The sequence below is a fragment of the Notolabrus celidotus genome, chromosome 24, assembly GCF_009762535.1.
Source record: "Notolabrus celidotus isolate fNotCel1 chromosome 24, fNotCel1.pri, whole genome shotgun sequence".
Lineage (NCBI taxonomy): Eukaryota > Metazoa > Chordata > Actinopteri > Labriformes > Labridae > Notolabrus > Notolabrus celidotus.
Window position 1 is genome coordinate 5455075 of NC_048295.1, and position 23501 is coordinate 5478575.

General features: G+C 44.3%; 1 protein-coding gene across 6 annotated transcripts in view; it reads right to left on the reverse strand.

The window, feature by feature from the left end:
• The window catches only part of dgkza (diacylglycerol kinase, zeta a), a 66657-nt gene that overhangs the window by 20195 nt on the left and 22961 nt on the right, over positions 1-23501 (reverse strand). For 2 of the 6 annotated variants that reach the window (XM_034677449.1, XM_034677448.1), the window contains 23 exons: positions 20791-20899; positions 20613-20705; positions 18898-18975; positions 18245-18307; positions 16817-16873; positions 16666-16734; positions 16499-16570; positions 16289-16405; positions 16123-16194; positions 15567-15665; positions 15388-15470; positions 15250-15310; positions 14982-15095; positions 14729-14866; positions 14530-14608; positions 14346-14401; positions 13806-13868; positions 13572-13645; positions 11959-12070; positions 11252-11338; positions 10947-11059; positions 10743-10843; positions 7415-7494 (listed from right to left, as the gene is read on the reverse strand). In XM_034677449.1, coding sequence (XP_034533340.1) covers positions 7415-7494; positions 10743-10843; positions 10947-11059; positions 11252-11338; positions 11959-12070; positions 13572-13645; positions 13806-13868; positions 14346-14401; positions 14530-14608; positions 14729-14866; positions 14982-15095; positions 15250-15310; positions 15388-15470; positions 15567-15665; positions 16123-16194; positions 16289-16405; positions 16499-16570; positions 16666-16734; positions 16817-16873; positions 18245-18307; positions 18898-18975; positions 20613-20705; positions 20791-20899 — 1990 coding nt within the window. Of the gene's footprint in view, positions 1-7414; positions 7495-10742; positions 10844-10946; positions 11060-11251; positions 11339-11958; positions 12071-13571; positions 13646-13805; positions 13869-14345; positions 14402-14529; positions 14609-14728; positions 14867-14981; positions 15096-15249; positions 15311-15387; positions 15471-15566; positions 15666-16122; positions 16195-16288; positions 16406-16498; positions 16571-16665; positions 16735-16816; positions 16874-18244; positions 18308-18897; positions 18976-20612; positions 20706-20790; positions 20900-22060; positions 23180-23501 lie in introns of all 6 variants that reach the window. The other 4 variants (XM_034677451.1, XM_034677450.1, XM_034677446.1 and 1 more) reach the window with 3 other exon arrangements.

Sequence of the window (23501 nt, forward strand, 5' to 3'; positions counted from 1 at the left end):
TTTATCAAACAGGCTGGAAGTGCAGCTTATCCGTTGCTGCAGGTGTAAGCTGCGAGATGTAGCTTTCTTTTTCTAATAATGGAGGGAATAGTAGCGGAGGATTATTTCGGCCTGCATCCATCCAGCCCCCCACCACTAAAAAATGTGATTAAAAACTACAAACGCTGAGGCTTCACACTATCACACCAACATGTCCACACATCATATGCTTAATGCAATCCTCTAACTTCTAGATATAAGTTACCACATGACTCAACGAAGCTTTAAAGATTTCATACGACAGAAAAAAGACGTTCAATCAGCTGCTTTCCAAAACACACACACTGAGAGTGAGGACCTTTACCAGCAGACACATGTCTCCTTTGAGTCCATCTGTCTTTTTCATCCTGTCCGGACGGGAATAAACTTTTCAGGAGTGTCACAGAAAAGGCGTCAGATGTTTCAAAGACGTGTTCAAAGATAACAGCTTTATCTCTTTGAACAAAATGTCAGAGGGATATGACTTTCCTAAAAGATTCCTTGTGCATGGAGAAGTCTGTCGCACCAAGACTCAGTCTGCGGACGGGTTTGGTGAAAGGATGGCAAATGTTCTGAGGCATCAATGCATCTTATAGACTAATAACAAGGTTTGTCATACCTACATGATGTTTGAGGTACAAGTGGCTGCAACCAACCTGCAATGTGCACAGCTGCACAACCATAAATATGCATGCATCAAAATCGGCACATGAGCTGAAACTCCACGTTCTGTTCTCCTGTACCTGAGCTCCTCCTCCTCCTCTCCTTCAGGAGCGACACACACACACACAGCTCTGCCGCTTATTTTTAACAGCATCCTCCTGTTTTTATATATAGGTTAGATCACTTATAGCGACTTGTTGTCAGACTTTGCGTTGTGTGGCGTTCGGGTGATATGAGAGTCGTTTGATGTGCAGCTCTCTGCTGACTGATGAAGCTCACTGCTGCTGCAGTTTGGGACTGAGTGGGAGAAAACAGACAGTCTAATAAAGACAAAGTTTTATGCATGTTTTTAAATATATTCTGAAAACTACATCAGTCTGTAAGGAGAACAAGATGAGCAAACTTTCTTTTTGAAAGTCTTATAATCCAAACCTGCAAAATGTGATCCTAAACTTTGAAACACAACACCTAAAGTTTATGATATAACTGATCACACAGTTCAGAGTTCTCTTGGGATTTCCAGACATAATCCATATTCTTATAAATTGAAGTTTTTGGTGCACAATAATTTGAATTACAACGATTAAAAGGGAACATCTTCAGCCTCCAGCTCCCGATAAAAATCAAGCTTCCAGAGTCCTCACAAACACAAAGACGTGCAGCTACATTTCCACTTTTATCAAACAAAATTAAGATGCAGCTGTATTTCTCAGACTCCCCGTCAGTGTCAAGGGCAGATACGCTGTACGCCATGATGTTTGAGTTCTCTGAAAGTGTGTCAGCAAAGATCCCCAGGTCTGAAAAACTTCTCCTCAGATCCAATAACCGAGCAGCGTATCATCCTGATGGATGGAGGATGAAAGATGTCTGAGCTGCAGATATCATTGTTTGTGCATGTGTTTACCTTGGGACAGGTGAACTCTGTGAACCCGCTTTAACTGCACGAGGTTACGGCACAGAGTGTGCGTGTGCGTCGGATGATGAGTGCATCAAATCACAACACCAAGAGGTTTTAATTCGGTCCTGACGTGGGGATACTGGAGAATGCACCTTTAAATACTGGATCAGGTAAAGGTGAGGATGCACTCAGCTTCTCTCTGATCACAGATTCTGCTTTTTAAATCTGCAGGCTGAAGGCGCAGGGATGTGTAAGAACCAGGAATTGACGCCTCTGTGCAACTTACTATTAACAGTGAAGCTGAGACCCCCCAGAAACAGATAATTGGCGCTACTCTGGGGGGTATACTGATCTTAGAAGTGACAGCATTTATGTTTCTGGCACATTTAGAGAGGTTATAATGTGAGTGTAAACAATTAAGTAGGTAGTAAGGTATGCATCATCATCAGACGGCAGCCTGTTGAATGCATCCTCTTTATTTCTGTTTCCACAACACAGTCTGATGATTCACTACGGGAGGGTTAAGTAGCTAAATGACAAGCATCAATGTTTGACTTAAAGGTTGGTTACGATTCTTCCAGTAAATCATAATAAACTGCAGAGCTCCTTTCTCTGCAAACACAGCTCCAGTTGTATCGGCCTACTTTCTTTTTTTAAAAAAAGCACAAACCTCATCCCCTTAACTGCACATGTCAAGGTGACAGAGCATGACAGTGCGGCATCCCAACAGCAAAATCCCCCCGGCTACCGAGAGGAAGGAAAGAAAAGAAACAGACAGGAGGAAAAAAAAAGAAGAAGCAAAGAGCCGACCCCTGAGAGTGAGTCACAGGAGCAGCGAGCAGGTGAGCTTGTTTTCTTCTTGGATGTTGTGGGACTTCTCAACGCGCTCGGTCTTGATTTGTACTGACAATTTAGAGCAGGATACTGCTAATTATGCTCCCTTTACGAGTAGGTTCTTACTTAAGTTCTGTTTCAGGGTCCCTGAACGAAAGAAACACGGCGAAGGAAAAATCCAGGTTCCCCATGAGAGAGGAGTGTAGGTGTGGAAATGTATTCAACGACCTCGAGGTGAGTTTGCTGACTTCCATTTGATCTGAGCTGCCTACATCGCTTCCACACCGGCTGAAATCCTGAACTCCTTCACATGAGGTTTCTGTCGAATAAAAACAGGTCCTCCAACTCATGCAGCAACAAACTAACACGGGCTCCTACTTCCTTCTCATTATAACAACCAACAAGAGGGTTTTATGAATTAGCCGCCACAAATGTTTCAGTCAAAACATGCTGAAGCAGTTAAGCTGAAACAGGCACAATTATTTAGGTGGGCACTGATCTTGAGGGTCTGGATTTTAGTCTTGGAGGTGCTTTTGACTAATCTGCATCATCAGTTTCTGTTGCAGGTTCATACGGCTGAAGGAAGCCAGAGTGAAGCCTCTGTGTGGAGCGCACTGTTTACAGTGAAGGTGAGACTCTCTACAGACAGATGAACTATCTTTAAGGTCTCCTTCAGACATAAGCAGGCTCATGCACCATGGTTCTCTCTACCTTTCAGACTGATAAGGACAATTAAATCTAAATGAAGCTCACACAAGACAAAGAGGACGTCTGTGTGTTTCAGTGTCTCAATAAACTAAAGCTAAAGTGACAAATTAAAGCTTTAAGTCTGTGATGTAAATGTAATATCTTCACTTTATGCAGTGACAGTCTTTAAATTAATTTCCTTGGTATGTCGCATTATAAATCCAAAAACAAAAGAGAGTGTCAGTCAAACAAGAGTTAAAGCGACTCCCTTTCAGAAGTAACAAACTCTCTGAGGTTCTCCGTCTGATCTTCTCTCCTCTGCAGACTCAGTGACAGAACAAAACTGTGAAAAGTGTCCTTATTGAACGTTAACGTTCTCCTGAATAAAACAGTAAGAGGACTTCAAACATCAGAACCCTGCTGCGCTTCTTCTCTCTCCTTTGATTGTTTTGTTCTCAGGCCTCTCCTGAGGAGATCTGGACCTCAAAGAGACTTCTTAATTAACCCTGAAATTAAATAAAGCAGCACTGAAAAACAAAAGTCGAAATTTTTATCACTGAGAAATTGATCTATCCTTTGAGATCCAACAAGATAATGAGCCGGGGAATCACCTTGAACGAACACAAATACAATAATCTACTAGTTATCTGCTGCAGGAGCACAAAAACGAAACATGGACGCCGTTTGGACTTCACACTCACACCAAACAAATAAAAAGGTCACATACAGGAAGCTCCTTTCACACATGCACTCCTGGAAACCACAGCGTGAAGGTGTCCCGTCGGATGAGGTGGAGTCTGAGGCAGCAGGACACAACGTTTAACGGGTGTTATGGAAGAAGATGGTGCAGCTTCATGGAGCATCTTTAGTTTCTCTGTGTTTGCGTTTTCTTCCTCCATAGTCGTCTACACTTTCAAAAAGCAACACGGAGCGAAGACACCGCGCAGAAACAGATCAGTAGAGAGCTCCAGAGGGCTGAAACCTTTTATTTTCTGCTGCCTGGACCTTTAAAAACACCCACTACTCTACCTGCCTGCCAGGCTGGTGAGCGTCACATGCCGAACAACATGCTCCTGGCAAGATCCTGACTTGTTTTGGGGTTATTTCAAAAATGGAGGAGTGAAAATCGACCACAGATCTGTGCAGGAACTTATTCTAAGTTGCCTTGTTAACATTCAAGTCTAATCTGATTTTTATTTCTGCAACCTGTGCCCTGCACAGAAACATCTCAGTGTTAAAAAAAACACAGAGGAGAGGAGCAGGTGATTCTGCTTTCTTCAGTCAATAGAGCGGGATTCAAAAGGCTCAGGGGCAGAGGAAAGTGAAGTGAAGGTTGTTTTCTTTGAAAGTAGAAAGAGAAAGAACATTTCTTTTCTCAGACTGGTGCATTTTTCATATTACAGAAGTTAAATCCTGTAGATTAAAGACAAAAGATGGAACACAGTGTTGTGATTTAAAGAAAAGGTGTAGGGGAAGTGTGACCTTCATGACCCTGACACTGAAAATCTCGCCTGGAAGAAATACTTGAGGTTCTTCTGGATGACTTTTAGACACGAGGAGTCAGAGATGAACTCAAACTGTGTGCAGGAGTTCACACATTCTTATTTGGTATTTCTCATTAATGTTTCCACCTGATTTGAACACCTTTACATGTTAAGAGTTCTTCTGTTGTCAGGAACACAGCAGCGTTAAGCTCTCCCAGCTGGCAGAGTCTGATATACACGCGTTCAGACGTGTAACCTGAACCTCGGCCGGCTTGATTTATCGCTTTAATTAATGTCTTTTTGGCCTCTCACACACAGGCCTGCATTATGGAGATGTTAATAAGGAGTGTTCAACATGAGAGGAGCATAATGGATGGAGCTGCATGTGATATTTAACATCTGACACAGCAGACAAAGGCCCGGAGCTCCTTCTTCTTCTGCTGGAGCCGGGTGGAGAATTATTGATAATGGAGGAGAGGAGGATTCTGTCGCGTTACACCGCTGACGGATGCTTCAAGTTTTCTTTCTTTTTCTTGTTGCTGTTTTAAAATTTCCTCCAGGGCTCACACGGAGGAGAAGTTTGCATGCTTTTAAAACTTGATGGAAGTTTTTCCCTCTGAAAACTTAGCATTTTTTCAAGGCGAGATAAACGTTCACGACGAAGGAGAGAACTCTGTAACCTTGGCGTGAAGAAGAATTCAGACTCCGGTTTAAAGAGTGTGTTGGGCTGAAGTCAGGAGATCTTGTTTGTTTAAAATAGGAGAAACCAAACTCAAAATTAAAGTTTGAGACACTTTTATTCTCCGTGTCATCAGGGGAACTTTTAACCGTCTGGTTTCTGCGTTATTGGAAAGTTTCTCAAAGTAACGATTCTCACTTTAGTCACCCGAGAGTCTGAAACTAATAACTGAGATAATACAGGGCGTGTGGTTTGAGGATAACTCTGTTTAGGTCTCTAAATGTTCAGATGATTTGACTCATTGATGTAACAGCCGTGTTTGAAGAGTCACCACGTCTATCTCCTTTATCTCACGTTACTTAAAGTCTCAAGTTTGTAATCTGGATCATCATTTAGAAATCCTTTACATTTCATTTCATGGTTTTAAGCTTCCTATGTTGTTAATTTGAGGGTTATCTTAAGTGTATGTTGTTTTGAGGTACCCTTTGGCACACACTGTCTTGAGGTACCCTCTAGAGATGTCTTTAGAAACCCATTTTGGGACAATTTAGAAGTTTAGAAGTCTTTAAAACTTTGACCACAATTGTGAATCCATACAAGTTTGCCCCCAGTTAATATATCTGTACAATTTACAAAGAGCTTCAAGTTTGCTGCCACGTTTTTGTTTCTATCTTTATAAGTCGAGGCCTGAATTAGAGACAAAATAAAGCTCTTATATTTGTTCTTTTCAACTTATCTTCTCGTCGTCTTTAAACCCTGAAACCAGACTTGTTGTTGTACGGTCTGAGTGGATGCTAACCAGTCTTTAAGTTTTTATCTGCTGCAGAATAATGAGTTGAAATGAAAGTCTTTAAAAACATGATAATTCCTCCTCCTCTCTCCTCGTCTCCGTGTCTCTCTGCTTCTGTTTTCACAATGACTAAAAGTCAGGATGCCTTCACTGGAATCTGTGATGACTCAGAGGATATTTTCTAAACCTGATTTTATTTGTGTTTCTCTGCATATGTGTGTGTGTGTGTGTGTGTGTGTGTTTCTGTGTGAGAGTGTTCCTGTGTGTGTTGTGTAATGCACTGCTGGCCACATTCTGTACTTTTGTAACCCCTGGAGTCCAGAATCCGTTCTGTTTATGTGTGTGGGTGTCTGTTTGTTTAGAATGGTTGATGTACCGTGTGTGTGTGTGTGTGTGTGTGTGTGTGTGTGTGTGTGTGTGTGTGTGTGTGTGTGTGTGTGTGTGTATTTGTGTGTGTGTGTGTGTGTGCGCTAGAGGATATGTAATATTGGAGGAACATTTCGACTCCAGGTTTAACCTTTCACGACTGGCCGCTGCATTCGGACTGAGAGTTTTCCTCCCGAGGTTCATTAATTGATTTCTTGGAATAAGAAATTTTAACGAGTTAACGAGACTCGGATGAAGTCTTCATCTCCTTCTGGAACACTCTGCTTGCCTCTTCTTTCTCTAATTCACCATAATGGTACACTGAGACTCTTCATGCTCTGAGGAACTTTGGTCAAGTTTGCAGGAACTTTTGAGATGTGTGCAAGATTTTCCTGCAGAAACTTTTCTTGGCTAACCTGAGGAGGACTTACAAATAAGAAGAAGACTGAACCTCGGACAGTTTTCACTCCTGCTGAACACCAAATCTCACAGAATGCACCAGATTTGAAACCTTCAATGCTTCTTTGAATCACAACAACGCGCCACAAAAGCCACACGACGACAACGGCTCCACAGCAACAACAAAAAACGCCACAAACACAACGCGCTGCACGTGCAACCGAGTCAAAGCCATGCCCACAAACACAGAAACAGAACCTTCAGAGACCTCTGCACACCCACTGAGCCAAAAAACAACACCTCAAACTCCGGCGTTCAACTACCAACCTGCAGGCCCAAGCATCTGAAGGGAGGATGGACAGAGCAGAAGTCCTACAGAAGAGGGAGACGGGAGCACAGAGGGGACAGAGGAGAGCGTCCGTGTTTGTGTTCAAAGCAAGAGAAAATGTGGCGAGCCGGCTGCACAATAACAAACACGCAACCTGATGTCTGGAATAAGACACTTTCAAGATCTGCATCTGATTAATTAGGCGTGGCTGTAATAGTTGGGAAAAAGAAAACATGAATAAGGGGACTCTACCCCTCCTTTGTCTTACCTCTTGCAGACGCTGGATGTGCTCTCTGCAGGTCTCTAAGTCGCTGTCACCAGGAACCACGATCAGGCCCAGAGGGATAGCTGAGGAGACAGAGGAACAAGACAATTATCCTACAACTCTTTGAAATCTCTAATACACTCACAGACGACTCCCCTGCAGGAATACTGCAGGTTTAAGGTCCAGGTCATCTAGCAACACGTCCAAACCTGCATGATGGAGCGTTTCAGAGCACAGAAACCAGGCTGCAGGGAGAGACACATCATGTCACGGGGGTTTTAAAAAACAACCTGAGTGAGGCAGAGGTAGACGAACAACTCCTGTGGCTTTAATGAGAATGATACAATGTTTGTTGTGTTTGCCGTCACATCCTCTCTTTCATCACACACCTGTGCAGCCACAGCTTTAAAAGGAGCCTGATTGGTGCACAGCAGCTTCCATATGATCAAGCGATCAGAGGAGAGAGCATGCTGTGTCTCAGCTGTAAGAGCCTGATGAACCTTTCACTCAGGAGGTTGACTTGCTGTTTATCTTCCTCCTCGTAAAGCTACATTTTGTCAGAGCTAAGAGTGAGTCTTGGAGCTTCATTAGAACAAGCTTTTTGTGTTTCTGATGAGATGAGATTGCAAACGACGAGCAAGAAGCAACTCCAGGAAAAAGGTAGAAATCATCCACATTGTGCCAACACGTCTTACAAAGACATCTCCACTGCCAACCCTCTGCACGTAACAATGAGCGCTCTCTTTCACTGGGAACAAAAGAACATGAAATCTATTATGCAGGAGACATCTTTCAACAGACAAGACAAGGCCATGTGGAAGATGGCTCAATGAAATCAGGTGTATAAGTGCTGTACAGTCAAACACAAAGAAACCAGAGATAGCAGAGCGTGTGTGTGTGTGTGTGTGTCAGGAAACATCCAACAGAGATGATGCATCCTCCAAGTATCAGATCAATACTGAGAAACTCAGAGCCAAGATAACGTTGGCACCGGCGTCTTTATTTTAAATAAATGAGCCCGGGTGAGTGAGCTGGCGTGTCATCAATAAGCAGATATATGTTGTTGAGACAATAAAAACTGCTACCCTGCCGCCCGCTGCATCCTGACAACAACAGAGCTGGCTGAACATCACACGGCTTAATGCTGGAGGAGCCGCTAAACCGGGCAAAGAGCTCCTGAACCCACACACACAGACACACACCAAACACACACCTTCCATTGATGCTAAACACCTCAATGGGGAGGATGAAGTAAACAAGCGAGGAGTTGTAACAAGAATCCAGGCGGCGTCTTCGTAAGTGTCCTCAGAGACCCATTATTTTACTCTGTGTGTGTGTGTTTGTGTGTGTGTGGATGACATGCACACAAACGCCAATACCCACAGAGGCCATGTGCACTTAATTTATCTCTTCCATGATTCTGTTTGTTTATGTTACAGTGTTTCTCCTGAACACTCGACGACTTTAACGATCACATGATGATTAACGTCTCTCTGTTAGAAATCTCTACCAACACAAAAAACAATCACAACGTCTCTCTCCTTTAATTACTTAAACTCTCAAGTTTGTCATCTCAAGCATCATTGGCGTCTGTTTTAAGGTACCATGTGAAGGACGTTTCAGGGTATCCTTTAGATTCAGTTTCATGGGACTAAAGGGTATCGAACATCTGTTTGAAGGTACCTATGTTGTCAATTTCAGGGTTATCTTAAGTGTGAGTTGTTTGGAGCTACCCTTTGACACACGCTGTCTCAAGGTACCCTTTGACACACGCTGTCTCAATGTACCCTTTGACACATGCTGTCTCAATGTACCCTTTGACACACACTGTCTCCAGGTACCCTCTAGAGATGTCTTTAGATACCAATTTGGGACGGAGACCAGAGACGGAGCCGGAACACAACGGAGTGGATCCAGTGGAAGTTAACACATTGACTAGAACAGAAATCAGATCCGGTGCTGTGACGGATCAGAGACGGATTGGACACGGATTCGGTGGAATACAAGGGTACCGAGTGGATCTCTTCCAAGATAGTCTCTGTAGTCCTGACCCTTCAGTGCCAAAAACTACAGGTTAAGTCATTTAATGGGTTCAATAAGACCCTCTTTCTTTTGGATTATTCTGGTCAGTAGATTAATTTAGCACCTGACTGAGTGATAAACAACAATCATCTTAATCTGACCGACATCTTTGTCTCCTGATCCGAGCTTTCACTGCCCTGCTTAAAGTCTCTTTGATGATTCTCTTGAATAATTCTCTGCAGAAACTCTGCAGATGTTATCTCTGCAGCTATGAAAGGAATATCCAAATCAGTGTAAAGCCATCTTTTTATTCTCGGCATGTTCCGGACCCAACACAGAGCTACAGAGAGAGAGAGAGACGGGCGATGAGATGATATAACCGCTGAGTCTCGGGGTATGAATCATATTTCCACCATCTCCCCGAGAGTGACACATCCACACGTTGAGAGGGTGATTGATTTGCATAATGAGAAAACAAGTCAAACTTCAGGACCGGGAGAACAAAGAAGGAGATGTGAAAATAATGAAAACATCTAAAGCCAATAAAACACTTTGGGATTAAATAGAAAAGAAAGTGATCATGAATTATTAAAGTCAATTACAGCTGAATATGTAAACGTATACATATTTACACTTACATTAATAATTTACAGTATAATAAAGCTTGTTGTTGGCTGGATTATAAAGGGAACAGCGCCCCCCTGTGGTCAAAGTGTGAACATGAAGTAAATCATGTGTTCTGCAGAGCCAGCTCAGAGAATATTGTTCCTAACGAGTGCATTCGAGAGGAGTTTCCTTCTCTCTCCCTGAAACAGGAGTGATGTAACTGTGTGTGTGTGTGTGTGTGTGTGTTTGCCGTGAACACACACAGCGTTTGAGGAGTGCAGAGACAGCTGAAAACGAGCGCGTTGACCTTCACGTTGACGATCCAACCTTTTCGCAGACAAGCGATCGCGTTCCCTGCTTCAGCCCGAGGACGCAGCCGTCATAAAGGAACACAGACGGCAGCTCTCTGACCTGATAAACTCCTCCAAGAAACACCAGAAATAAAACTGACAGGGAGGACACAGCGAGATGGAAATACAACTTGATATAACCGAATCCTCTTTACAGAGAAACATGAAGAAAGAGTCACGTCTTCATCTGCTGCAGGTCCATCCAAGTCCTGCAGTTTCCTTCAGAGCTGGAGGAGATTGGCTGAGCCAGATCTTCCTCCAGAAAAGTTTGGACTTTGCAGGACAAGTAAATACACGACTCAATAACAAGCTCACACAGTCTGAGTAGAGTTGAACAGTGTGTGTGTGCTTACATGCTTGCCGAAGTTTGTCCTTGTCGTAGTGCAGAGCCTCGTAGTCCGTCATGCTGATCCTGCTGACCCTGATCCTCAGCCGCTCCGGGACCGGCTGCTGACTGCGACACAAAAACCAGACGTTATTAAACAAATGAATTATTCAGAGTCTAAATTATTTCACCCTGCTGGGGTGTAATGTGTGTGTGTGAGTGTGTAACGTACTCGTTCAGGTGAGGCAGAGACGTCCGTCGTTTGGTTTTCTGCACCATGTTGGCCTGGTTCCTGAGGCTGATGTGGATGACAGAGGGAGCGAGTCTGCACGGTTCTCCATCCACCTGAAACGAATACAACAGATCAGTCACATGCAAAGAGTGCCCGTTCCTCTGTCTGTGGTGAGTCTCAGTTTCACTGTGAACAGTAAGTCACACAGAGGCTTCGTTCCTCTGGACTACAAATGCAAAACACTTCACATGCTTAAAATCTAGACCCTGCCTACAAATGTGCAGTACAGGTAGAGGTGTGTTTACCTGCACTGGGAGAGGTTTGGTGGTGGTGAGGGTGACCTCTCTGCACTGGTTCAACCTCTCGCCGTGACCTCCGACCTGGAGAGTAGCCTGCACACACACATTTTCACACATTAATCCATCATAATTGCAGCTCCGGCTTTCTTCAACACTCGTCCTTGGTGGTGCCGTATTCCCTGACAGATGGGGGAGAGCTTTTTCTAAAGATCTGTGGCGTTATAACTCATGATGGTTGTTTTAAAGTGTTTGGTCTGGTTGAAGCCGCATGAATCATCTCAACGTTTAAGAGCTCGGCATCTGTTTTCGCCGAATTATGAATCATTTATTCTACTCAAACATTTTCAAACCATCTGGACGAACACGCTTTACGCCCAGCGGACATTAAAATATGTGTTTCCCTGAGATTTGACTCGAGGATGGAGCCAGAGAATACTTTTTTTTTCCTGTTTATGAATACAAAAATATTCAAATTATTAAAAAAAAGGAGCACAAAGTTTTGGAAATGCTCCAGGAGATTGCTTTAGGAGGACGTGGAAGAAGTACGGAGCCTCTCACACTCTTTTTAATGTGCTTTACAAATACATTTCCCTGGATTGACTTCATCTCGGCTGCTGCTTGAAGCCGGTTGAACTTTTCACACCTCTGAGTCATCGAAAGCCGAAACACTGTAAAAACTGTGCAGCAGGATTAAGTCTCAGTGAGCTGCGTACCAGTGACGTCATCGTGAATCCGATGACCTCGATGTACCCGTCATCGTGCCGCTGCGGTTCAAAGTCGTGATGTTCTCCAGGATTCCCCCAAGGCGTGGTGCCTGCACAATACCTGCAAACACACACAAGTTGAGACTCTGTTTCTACAACATGCTGTTCGTTAGTTCGTTAGTCTTTGAAAGCATCCTCCACAAAACTCAAACTTTACTTCATTACCTGAAGCAAACACAACACTCCAGACCTCACGAGGAGCAGCACAAACACTCGTCCTCATCATCATCATCATCCTGATTTGATTAAAACTCTCATGACTGATTTCAGGACGAGCCCTCTACATCTTCAGACCCCGCGCACGCTCCGCAATTAACTCCTCCTCAGTGTCAGCGGGGATTTAAAAGCACAGCGGTGATGACGAGGCCCGCTCTGCTCGGGGACGGAGTTTATTACACATTAGCACTCTGACACCGCGTTCGGTGATTTACCAACAACAATAAACAAGATTAAAAAACAATCCCGCCACATTGGGGCCTTATTTCTTCTGTGTCATAACCGGCGTGAGCTCCCAGCTGCGGAGGAAAACATTCAGAGTGATTCAACGTGTTTTATTGGATGTGTTTAATTCATGACCGTTTCAAACTGCTTATGAGAAGTTTTCCTCTTTCATGCTGGTCAGAAAACAACACACGCAAACCTTTTTAACACTTTGTTAGCAGATCATCCAGAAACTTTGGAGACACAGGGACTAAAGGAAATAGGCGTTAAAGTCTCTTTTGTGCATTTCATTTTATGCCACCTCTTTAAATATACTCAAGGCCAGATTCTTTGAAGGATTGTGCAGATTTTGCAACCCCTAAACGTGTGCAAATGTGTCAAAAAGACATCATAAAATCTCCAAAGCATGCACAAAGGGTTAAAGTGTGCTGCAGACTAAACAGCGTCTCTGTGCAGCAGTGTTTGCATATATTTATATGAGCCATGTTGCATTAGTTTGGAGCACAACAGGCCCTTTTCTCTTCAAATCATCCTCATGCACATAACAGCTGATTCACTAACTCTGACGCTTACATCCCTGCGCAGTAAGAGTTAACTTTTCAGTGATTAAAACCACCTTCCACCTTTAAATGAGCTAAAACTAACATATCTGTGCATAAAGTATGTTAATATTACTTTGGCATTACTATAATTATAGTAATCAGAGGTTAAATCAGTCTGAGGCTCCACCTTGGCACATAAGAGCTGTGACATCCTGCACGACTGAGCGCTTTATTTATTGTTCAGCTGCTTTTCAACTCCTAACTAAAATAGTAAGGCCCACTCTTCTCCATCCAGCTCATCATATTACGTGGATACAGTTCGGTGTTGTCAGGATGAGAGCTCACAGCGCGAGTGGAGATGCCGACAGCTCATCACCTCAATCTGATGCAAAACAAGAGCAGACTGCAGAGAGCTGCAGGACTTAGTGGACACTTACTTAACACTTATGTGTTTGTTCTTGATTATCATTAAGGAAGTTTGTTTTGGGAGTTCGACCTTCAGGCGGAGAAGATAACGGATCAAAGAATGCACGATTCAACGTCAAATGTTTTAGTGTTGCAGTTTGTTTTAATAATCACCTTGGGATGTTGAGGAAGACCAAACACTGCAGCTTCAAGTCCTGAACCTTTGAGGTCAAATCTGTGCCGTCACACTGCAGAAAGAGAGAGAGAGAGAGAGAGAGAGAGAGAGAGAGAGAGAGAGAGAGAGAGAGAGAGAGAGAGAGAGAGAGAGAGAGAGAGAGGGGAAGAGGGTGAGACAGAGAAAGAGAGTTTTCTCACATACGACAAACTGTCTGACTGACAGATACTCACCACCACTTTGATGTGCTTCGACAGGTCTTTGGAGCTTCCCATCAGGAAATCTGAGAACGCTGTCTGTACACACACACACACACACACACACACACACACACACACACACAAACACATACACACACAGGTAAGTTTCCTCAGAGGAGCACATCATGAACCCCGCAGCAGGATGAAGTTAGCTCCCTGCTGTCTCTGTCGGATTCAGACACAGGATGTTCCAGAAAAACAACATCAACAACAACCTCCCTCACTGCAAAGTTACTGCTTTGTCTCATCCCACACCTCGACACCTCTACACAACACACTCACCTGCACTCACCTGCACTCACCTACAGTCACGTTTACCACTCAAAGGGATCTACAGCCTGCTCTTCAGCTCTGATTTCTTCAGTTTGAGCACAAAGCTGATGCTACACCAGAGGCTGACACTGCTTTATTCGGCTTCTAGTTATACCTTGACATGCTTTGCCTTAAATACCCGTCCCTCTTATCAGACAAGGAAACATCACAAACTAAGCTTTAACGTGGAGGGTCACTCACCCCAGCGTAGAACATCTTATTCCTGAAACGGCTGTTGAACTTCTCTGGGTTCGCCTCTGAAACGAAAAATATAATATAAATCAAACATGAATTATCTGCTTATATCAGAGAAAATATCCTCTTTACAAATTTCAAACACACATGAGAGAAGTAAACAAATAATGGAATATCAGTACGGTCGTACCTCTTGACTCGTGGAACTCCAGAGTCACGTGAGCGTCAAATCCAAGACTGAAGTAATTGTTGAAAACATCCAGAGGAAGCTGAGGGAGAGACACACACGAGAGAGACACACATATATAAAAAGCAAGAGTCACTTTGGGTTTATGATTCAGTCTAATCAGTTTCCATGCAATCTGAGGGGGTTGCGACTCTGCTTTTACCTTATCAGTTTGTTGCTCGTCCGGTTCTGCCCCTGCATTTTGGTTCGATTCAACCTGTAGGTTCCATCTGTCCAGCTGCACAACAGTTCCATCCTCAACGTGGGACAAGATCTTAGACAGAGGCTCGTCTGTGTAGCCCTGAAACAGACGCACACGTTCAGATTCAGCTGTTTATTTTCAGGAGGAGCTAACTCAGGTATCTGTATCCTCCAGCACAGTTTAGTCGTGCATGTCTGTCCGTGTTTGTACCCACCCCTCCCCAGTTAAGAGTCCTGGCGAGGTCATTCCCTGTCCCCAGGGGTAACACAGCAACGGGAGGTTGAGGGTTTAATCCGAGGTCATCCAGACAAGACAGGATCCAGCCCACCTGGTTCGACAGAGAAGAAGAAGAAGAAGAAGAAGTGAGTCACAGAGACAAAGCAAAGGAAGTTTTTTAGAGTCCACTTCACCCATCCATCTTTATTAGTGTGTGTGTGTGTGTGTGTGTGTGTGTGTGTGTGTGTGTGTGTGATTCAACTCACAGTGCCGTCTCCTCCACAGGCGAGGATCCTCAGGTTGTGGACTTTACGGTAAAGCTCCAGGCTGCAACATTAACACGTGTTTAGGATCAGAGATTACAGGAACACATTTGTGTTAGAGAGAGAAAAAGAGACACACACCCCTCAGTTGGTCCTCCCTGGCTGAGATCAAACACCTGTCTTGGGTTCAGATACCACATGAAAGACTGCAGGATCTTTGTGCCCTGCAGACAAAGACACACATTAGAAGTCTAGAAACACTTTCATGCACATCAGTTCAAAAGTGTGTGTTCTTGTGCATGACTTAGTTTGTTCTGTACCTGGTTCCCTCCACTCTTCGGGTTGACAAACACCAGCAGAGGTTTCATGAGGGGGGACGGGATCGGTCGGATGATAAACGGTTTCCACATTCGCCCCTCCTATCAGAGAAAGAAAGATACAACGTTTTGCAAGCTGCAACATCTTCATCTGCAGAAACAAATCAGCACAAAGGAACTCCCTAAGAAGCTCAATCTTTGGAGGATAAGTTAAATGTCCTTGCAGCTCTAAAAACTTGTGCACCCGTTTTAAATGAGTCTCATTTATCCGTTTGCCGTCCTGAGAGAGGAGGAATACTTCACAGCTTATCAATATGCATATGCTGCTGCAGTAAAAGTCAATAAAACCACTTTTCATGCCGTCATTCATCATAAAAAACACACTCTACTATTTGAATACTTCACTATATATCCTGTGTTCCTCTGAGGAGAGGTATAAATTCAGACGTTATCGTGAAAGACTGAGCTACTGAATCTCCTGTGAGGAGACTCTCAAACATTTGTTGGACTGAGAGATGTGATCTCTCCTGCAGGTCTCAGGATGAGGCGCAGCACTGACCTCTGCTCCTTTCTTGCTGCTTTTCCTCTTGAACGACGTCCTCTTCTTCTTCTTGCTCGACTTCATCGACGACTGAGAGAGACACGGAAGAAGACAGGATGATTTCATGAGAGGAGAAACGTCATGAAGGTGAAGTAAAAAGTGAGACATCAAACGCTGATGTTACCTGATGTCGTCGCACCCGTATAATCCATGTGGGCGGGACTATGAGCGCAGCGTGAGCTCCTATTGGACATGGCTCTTCAATCTGCTGCAGCATGAAGCAGGACACCTTGTTGTGGTACTGCAGATTGAGAGGATGCATAAAAAAAAATTCACTTCTTGTGAGTCTTTGCAGTCAAAGTGACGTGTCAGGATTTTGAAATGTTGCACTCACGGCCTGTTTGCACCACGAGCAGCTGATGGCCACGATCTCTTTGCTGTGGAAGGCGAACTTCTGCTGGAAACCCTGCAAAGGAGAGACACAGAGAAGTTAAATTTTTATGTAAACATGAGATACTGAAATGTTTTAACTGGAAAGGTTGAAAACTTCCTGAAACTCACCTTCCCACATTGTTTGCATTTTCCTTCCTGCCGCCTCCGATGCACCCAGTGATGACGCACAACGACAGGCTGAACACACACATTTGAAAGTGCATTTAAAAGCTACGTTTCTGAACATCTTTTCTAAGATAAACAATGGTTCCAAACTCACCTCTCGGATGTTCCTGGAGCCCGACTCCCTGAAGGACGGTTTACACCTGAAGTTAATCTGTAGACAAGAGGGGAGGGAGTAAAAAGGAGGAGAGTCGTCTGTGAATTTGATGACTGAGCCTCATTTTGTTGCCTTCAGAAGTCGTACAAGTCCAGGATGATACTCCAAAATACATTTGCAGACAAGGATGAAATCTGGTACACTTGTAGAGTTTGGGGCCGTGACTATTTCCAGAAAGGGAGAGATGCTGAAGAAGCTAGAGGCCACTTTTTGGCAGCCAAATTGTGAATTGGCGTCATATCTCTTTAACTAAAATATATGATCTACTTGTGTGTTCTGATGTGGCTCATATCTCAAAATATTCACGGCCTCATGCTGAAGTTGTGCACCAGATTTCTTGCGGATAAGAAAGGGTTAACACGTTTCTTTTTTTTTTTAAAGTATCACCAGAAACATGTGAGGAGAAAGACGCCAGCTCCAGAACGGTCAGCTGGGTCAACGTAGAGAGGTTTGGTCCCAGAGGTTCAGATGTGTGTGTGTGTGTGTGTTTGAAGCAGTGAAAGTGGGCTCCACCTCCAGGTGAGTTACCATCGTTTCCAAAAAGGAAGAGGAAAGAAAAACCAGGACCAGGAGCGACTGATCTGACCAGAGAGAGAGAAGAGGGACACCACCAGCTACCAAAGCTTGTAACCTCGTGAGTTTCTCTGATTTCAGCCTTGTGTTGCAGATATCACTGATTCAGGAATGTATCCACCTTCTAGTCGCCTCTTTGTAAAGTCTGTTGATGTTTCTGCACACCTTCATAACCCACACCCACACTCAGGGAGGAAAACCCCCCACACGGTTCCTCTCTGCGGCGTGAGAGCAAACAGGAAGTCATCACAAGTGAGTAGTTCTCCAGAAAGCTCTGTGGTCACGTTTCCTCTCACTGAGTCTCCAGAGCTGAAGAGCTGAAGCAGTTCCCCCTCGAGAACGTTATGCAAACATCACGACTACAACAGAGTTTCTAAAAGTAGTATAGGAGGTAGAGTCTTCAGTTATCATCTACCAGTCAGGGTCCAGGAGGCGAGACGCACTTTTACCTTTAGAAACCTCTTTAGAAATGTGACTTTTGTCCTTTTAACACTGCTTTGGTCTGATCAAACCTTTAAAGTGCTGATGATTGATTGAAAGGTTTAAAGGCGGCTTCATTGAAATCACAAGAAGAGATGAAGAGCCTGAGAAAATTAACGTCACATGAGTGTTTCCCACATGAGGTTGAAGCTTATCGTACGTAAACCATCACCATGACCTCATCCTGTGAGAAACACTGATGCTTCAGACGAGTGTGTTTGTGATTGGATCGGCGTGAGGTGTTTCAGTCAGATTCAGGACCACAGGTAAGGAGACAGGAGAGAGGAGAGGATGAAGGATCTCAGAATATCTCACTCTAAAGTCGGGGTCATTGAGCGGCAGCGTGGCATCCAGCAGAGTGGCTCTATAGCTGGGGAACTGAAGGTTAGACAGGAGGGTTAAAAAACAAGCTGCCTGTCCTCTGCTTCACACCAAAATAAGAGACATGGAACACATCTTAGAGATTCACATCAGGAGAGACAGATTAAAATAATCCTCTTTTCACTTCTCTCTGATCTTACACTTTCATCCTGTCCCTCCTTTATGCTTCCTCTTATCCAGCTCAGATCAGGGAACTTAAACTCATGCATGTTTACGTTTATCGGTTCAAAAGAAGCTCCTGCATTGCTTCAGCCTGCAGAAGTGAAAGAGGCTGCAACGTCATCCTGCAGCCAATCAAATTGTGTCCACTAAAAGTTCTCGTTTTCATCCCTGACAGGCTCAGATTGTTGCTCTCATGAAGCAAGGATCCTCTCTGTGATGATTTCAGACACTTAGAGTAACAACCTGAGCCTGTCAGGGGGGAAAACAAGAACTTTTAAAGGACGTACGTCTGTTAGGAATCATTTCAGAGCTGCAGGATGGAGCAATCTTCAAAACTTCTTGCACTTCTTCGACACTAAGACTCAAAAACATGTAAAAAATAAAGCTTAGGTTTCAAAAAAGATCAAATACATGTGCACAGTTACCTTGTCCAGTTGTTCTATGCAGATGGTGTGGGCGACGATCTTGCAGGCTGCACATTTTCTTCGACTCACTGACTTTTGCTGCAAAGAAAAAACAGAAGATAATTTATTTTGACTGTACTTGTAATCCAGTCTCACACCACAAGATGGCAGCGCTGTACTACAAACTCTAACACACTTCCTACAGCAGCTCCAGAACTAATGAGACAGCAGTGTGATCGTCTCTGTATGTGATGTGACAGGCCCGGCTGAACGTTGGACCTCGATGTGAGCTGACGGGAGTAAAAATATATCATGACACGAGCGTCAGACGACAATGACAAGCCCATCTGGATGCTGCAGCTCAATTAAAGAGCATCAGGTGATGTTTATTCAGTGAATACACAGATGAGTCAGTGTTACAGACCTCACAGAGCGCTGAGGTAGAGGTGTCACACTGACCATGACCTTATAAAGATAACAGAGGAGGGAGTGATCGCTGTGCGTGACACACTTTGAGTTAAACTCTGTAAACTGTTTCTGGAGATGAAGAGACGCAGAGGATGGAGGAAGGAGGATGGAGGAAGGAGGATGGAGGAAGGAGGAAGGCTTTTCTTTTCAGGGAGTATAACTGAGTAAAAGGAGGAGACAGAAAATGAAGCTGACAGCAGACAAATATTGATATAAGACCGATGAATGATGATGCAACAACACGACAATAAATCGCTCTACAGCGGATATCCGCAACTTCTTCTCTCTACAAGAACCATGATATGCAATAATCATTATCTTTTTATATTTGAGTTCCCTGAGGTTGAAAAATCATGCTTTGAGATTTAAAACATATTTCTTACTTAATAAACTCAAAATAAACTGAAACTTAAAAACGCCTGAAAAGAGAAAAAGGTGAAATTAATTAAATACATTTTTATTTTAGGGAAGAAACTTTAATTTTAGGAGACTTAATTTGTCAAACTCTCTTGTATCATTATAACATTTAATATCTGTCTAAAAAATAAATAATAAAAAATAATAGTTTTTGACAATGAAGTTGCAAATTTGTGAGATTCTAAAGTTGATTATTCATGAGAAAGAGATCAAGGTCAATTTCAAGGTAGCTAACGTGCAAAAAAGATGCACACTTGTGACATTGTGAAGTTGCATTATTGTGAGAGAAGTCACAAATTCTTCAGAGGAAGAAATCGCCAGTTTGTGAGAAAGAAGTTGCAGATTTGTGAGATTATAAATTGGAAGATCTGTTCGAAAAACTCAGAAAAAGATGATCTTGAGATAACATTTGTTGGAAATATGACTAATGATTGATAATGCACTTCATCTCCAAGCACATCAAACGTAGAAGTCGTGCTTCATACCTGTTGTGCTCGACTTCATCATTGCAGCTTTTGTTTTGCAAAATTACACCTTCATAGTTCCCGTAAAACAACAACACAGACGTGAAGGAGACACTATCTTCATTTACACTCTGAATGAAGAGCCAACAAAGATCTTATTTCCTGACACATGGCTCCATCGTGGGCCAAATGTTTCTCATGTTCTGGCGAGCGAGTGTAGACCACCTGTTATATTGGTTGTTATTCTGGCTGAGTGTGAGCGTGCTGTGTCATGAGGTGGCAGATGCTGGCAGTGAGCTGTCAGCAGATGGATACGTGTAAACATGCATGGCGTTAAATCATGTAGAAATATAAACAGGAGGATGATGAGGTGAAGATGATGCTGACCTGAGCTCGGGCGATACAGTGTTCTCCTACATAACAGTAATCTCCAGACACATTGGTCTCAAACCAGATATGATCTCCGTACTGAGCCGAGTCCTGCAGAGAAGGAGAGAGACAAAAAAACTGAGCGTGCACTCTTCATAAAACAGGATCCAACACTTATGCATGAACACAAACTCACCGTCCAGTCCAGAGTGCTGCGGATACTCGCCTCGGGGTCGGTTCTGCTCAGAGACGACGTACTCGGCTGACATGGCAGTTGGTGCAGGCCGGACTTTGCAATCGCCTTCCTGGAAACACAACAGAGACGAGAGCTTGTGAATGATCTGATTCTGCAGGAGTTCAGGAACTTTAAGTATATTAGTAGATTGTGAGAGACCATGCATGATTTTAAAGGGCTAGATCTTCCTGCATTTCTGCACAACACCAGATGGGAAATGAGGGACGGGAAAACTGTCATCTCCTCCCCTCCTACAGAATTCACTTTAGGTCTTTAAAGGCCTAATGCCTCCCCTGAGACCGACATTGAATATACTGTACGTTCTTGTTTGTTTCTTTGTCCTGTCTTTGTTCTCAGGGAACAAGTTTCGCCCAGCCCGCATCCTGAGCATAATCCTGTCAACTCAGTCTGGATCTTTTGTCTCCACAGTGGGAGAAAAATACTCCTCTGAAGCGGTCACGGAATCAAGAAAAACGACCCAGCACTTTTTCTTTTCCCAGATCAAGTCTGGAGTCTCCGTGCATGCTGGTCTCTTCCTCAGGTAGTGGACACTCTTTGGTGGCAGCAAGGTGGAGCGTGCCACTCTGTGCAACGTGAGCTAAAGGAGATTATGTGGCCTGCAGGGTTAAGTCTACTGATTTGGATGTGTGGGTTCTTGAATGCAACTCCTGAAGGGGTCCAGACTTTTTCAGGAGCTTTGCAGCTTTCCTCATCTAAAGCATGCAGGAAATGTCTACAGGTGCATCCCCAGTCCTCTACCCTTGCATAAACCACAAACAGTTCCAGACCACAAAGCAGTCAGGGCTGAGGAGCGAGGACACAGACGCTGCAGAGGATCAGGCTTTGTAGTTAGCTGAGTTTCATATCAGGGAATAAAAGGATCATAAAACAGACACTCAGAGTGCCTTCAAACAAATTAGAAACAAATGTGAGCTCTCCAAAGAGTCCTCTGAATTAAAAGGGTGATTGACATGCAGCTTATTTGTTTTTAGACTCATAATTAAAGAACAAATCTGTTAATTTAAGGTCTTTAAAATCAAGAGGAGCTCAAATAACAACTCTGATTTGCGACTCATAAGGCGTCTCTTCGTGCTCATCAGAAGCAGGGACGTCATTCAGGAGACTTTGGATTCAGTTTGCTTAAATCTCCCCAACAAAACCCCCCAAAAAGAGTTGTGCCTCATCTTTCCCTTGTGTGTGTGTGTGCGTGTGTGTATCTGTGTTTACATACGACAGGAAGTTCTCCCAAGTATCCTGATAAGGATCATAATATATGGTTTCCTCCGGTCCCCAAAGTGGCGAGGAGCAGCTTTTATGCAGTGAGGACCCGGAGGAGGCCAGACCTGCATCATCAGACTCAGAGTTCAGACCTTCAGAGGCCAGCTGAGCCAGACTCGGGCTGGTCGTGGAGGTCTGGATGGGTTTATTCCAGTGGATCTGACTGGACTGCCGTCGGTTGTACTGACCGTAGACTCCGTAACCCTGGCTCTGGTACACGGAGTCTGCAGGGAGGAGGTGGGAGGAGTTTCGTCTCAGGCAGCGAGGAGGGCGGATCAGCGGGCGGGGCGAGAGGTTCTCTAAGAGCACCGCTTGCGTTAAGTGCGTCTGATCAGTCCGCATGTTCTCCTCTTCTTCATCAGTCCCTTCCTCTCCGTCTGACTCCGAGCAGGAACACATGGACACATCTACCTCCTCCTCTCCTCTCTCCTTCTCCATCACTCCTCCTCCCATCTGGACCAAACTCGCCAGCAGCATGGAGGACCCGAGTAAATGAGGTTCGATGGATTTGACCTTTGAAGGACGTCGATATCGCACCGCCAGTCCTCGAGGTGTGCACTGGCCGGCTCCAGGCGCACCATGAGAGCGGTGAGGTTTGTGGTGGAACCCTCTTCTTCCTCTCTTGATGCCGACTTCTGCTCTCTCTGCTCCTCTTCCAGGATCTCCGGCTAGCTCCACGATGGACAGTCGCTTCTGCCCGCTGGCGACCAGCAAACCGACACTCGGCCGCCTACGAGTGTCGGTGTCGATTCGAGGCAGACCGATGGAGGAGCGTCTGGATTGTGCTAAAGCTGCAGAGGGCAGACCGACACTGGAGCGTCTCCTCGCTTTGCTGGTCTGAACTGCAGGACCGGGTTGGCGCACCGCGGCAGGATGCTTCTGACGCTTTGGTCTGCGGCGGAAATGCCGCTGGAAGAAGTAATCCATCATGTCTTTGAGTCAGGCGCTGTGATGAAGGCACTTAAAACTGAACGTGGCACATGGTCAGATCTGATTTGGAGACAGATCATAGCAGGGCCTTTGGTCGGATGTCAGATACGCGAGAGATGATAATCCAGCTTCTCTCTGGATGCTGAAGAGGCAAACAGGCTGTTCTGTTAATAAATCCACCCTGACGCTCAGATGAGACACAAACAACGAGAGTGGACTCTACAAACACCTACAGTGTCTTTAGATGAACAGATCCATGATGCAGTGCTGCGTTCAAAGTCATCCAAATCTCTTTCAGTGCTACCCTCAACTTTTATTGGTCCAGTAAGAACGCAAAGAACTGGCTGTAAGATTTTAAAAACCTGGGTATCTGGTGGGTTCCTGCAAACACGCCTGGAACTGTAAACCTGTTTTGATGATCATGCTCCTGGTGCGAATTCACTGGAGATAAAGCGCTTACAGGA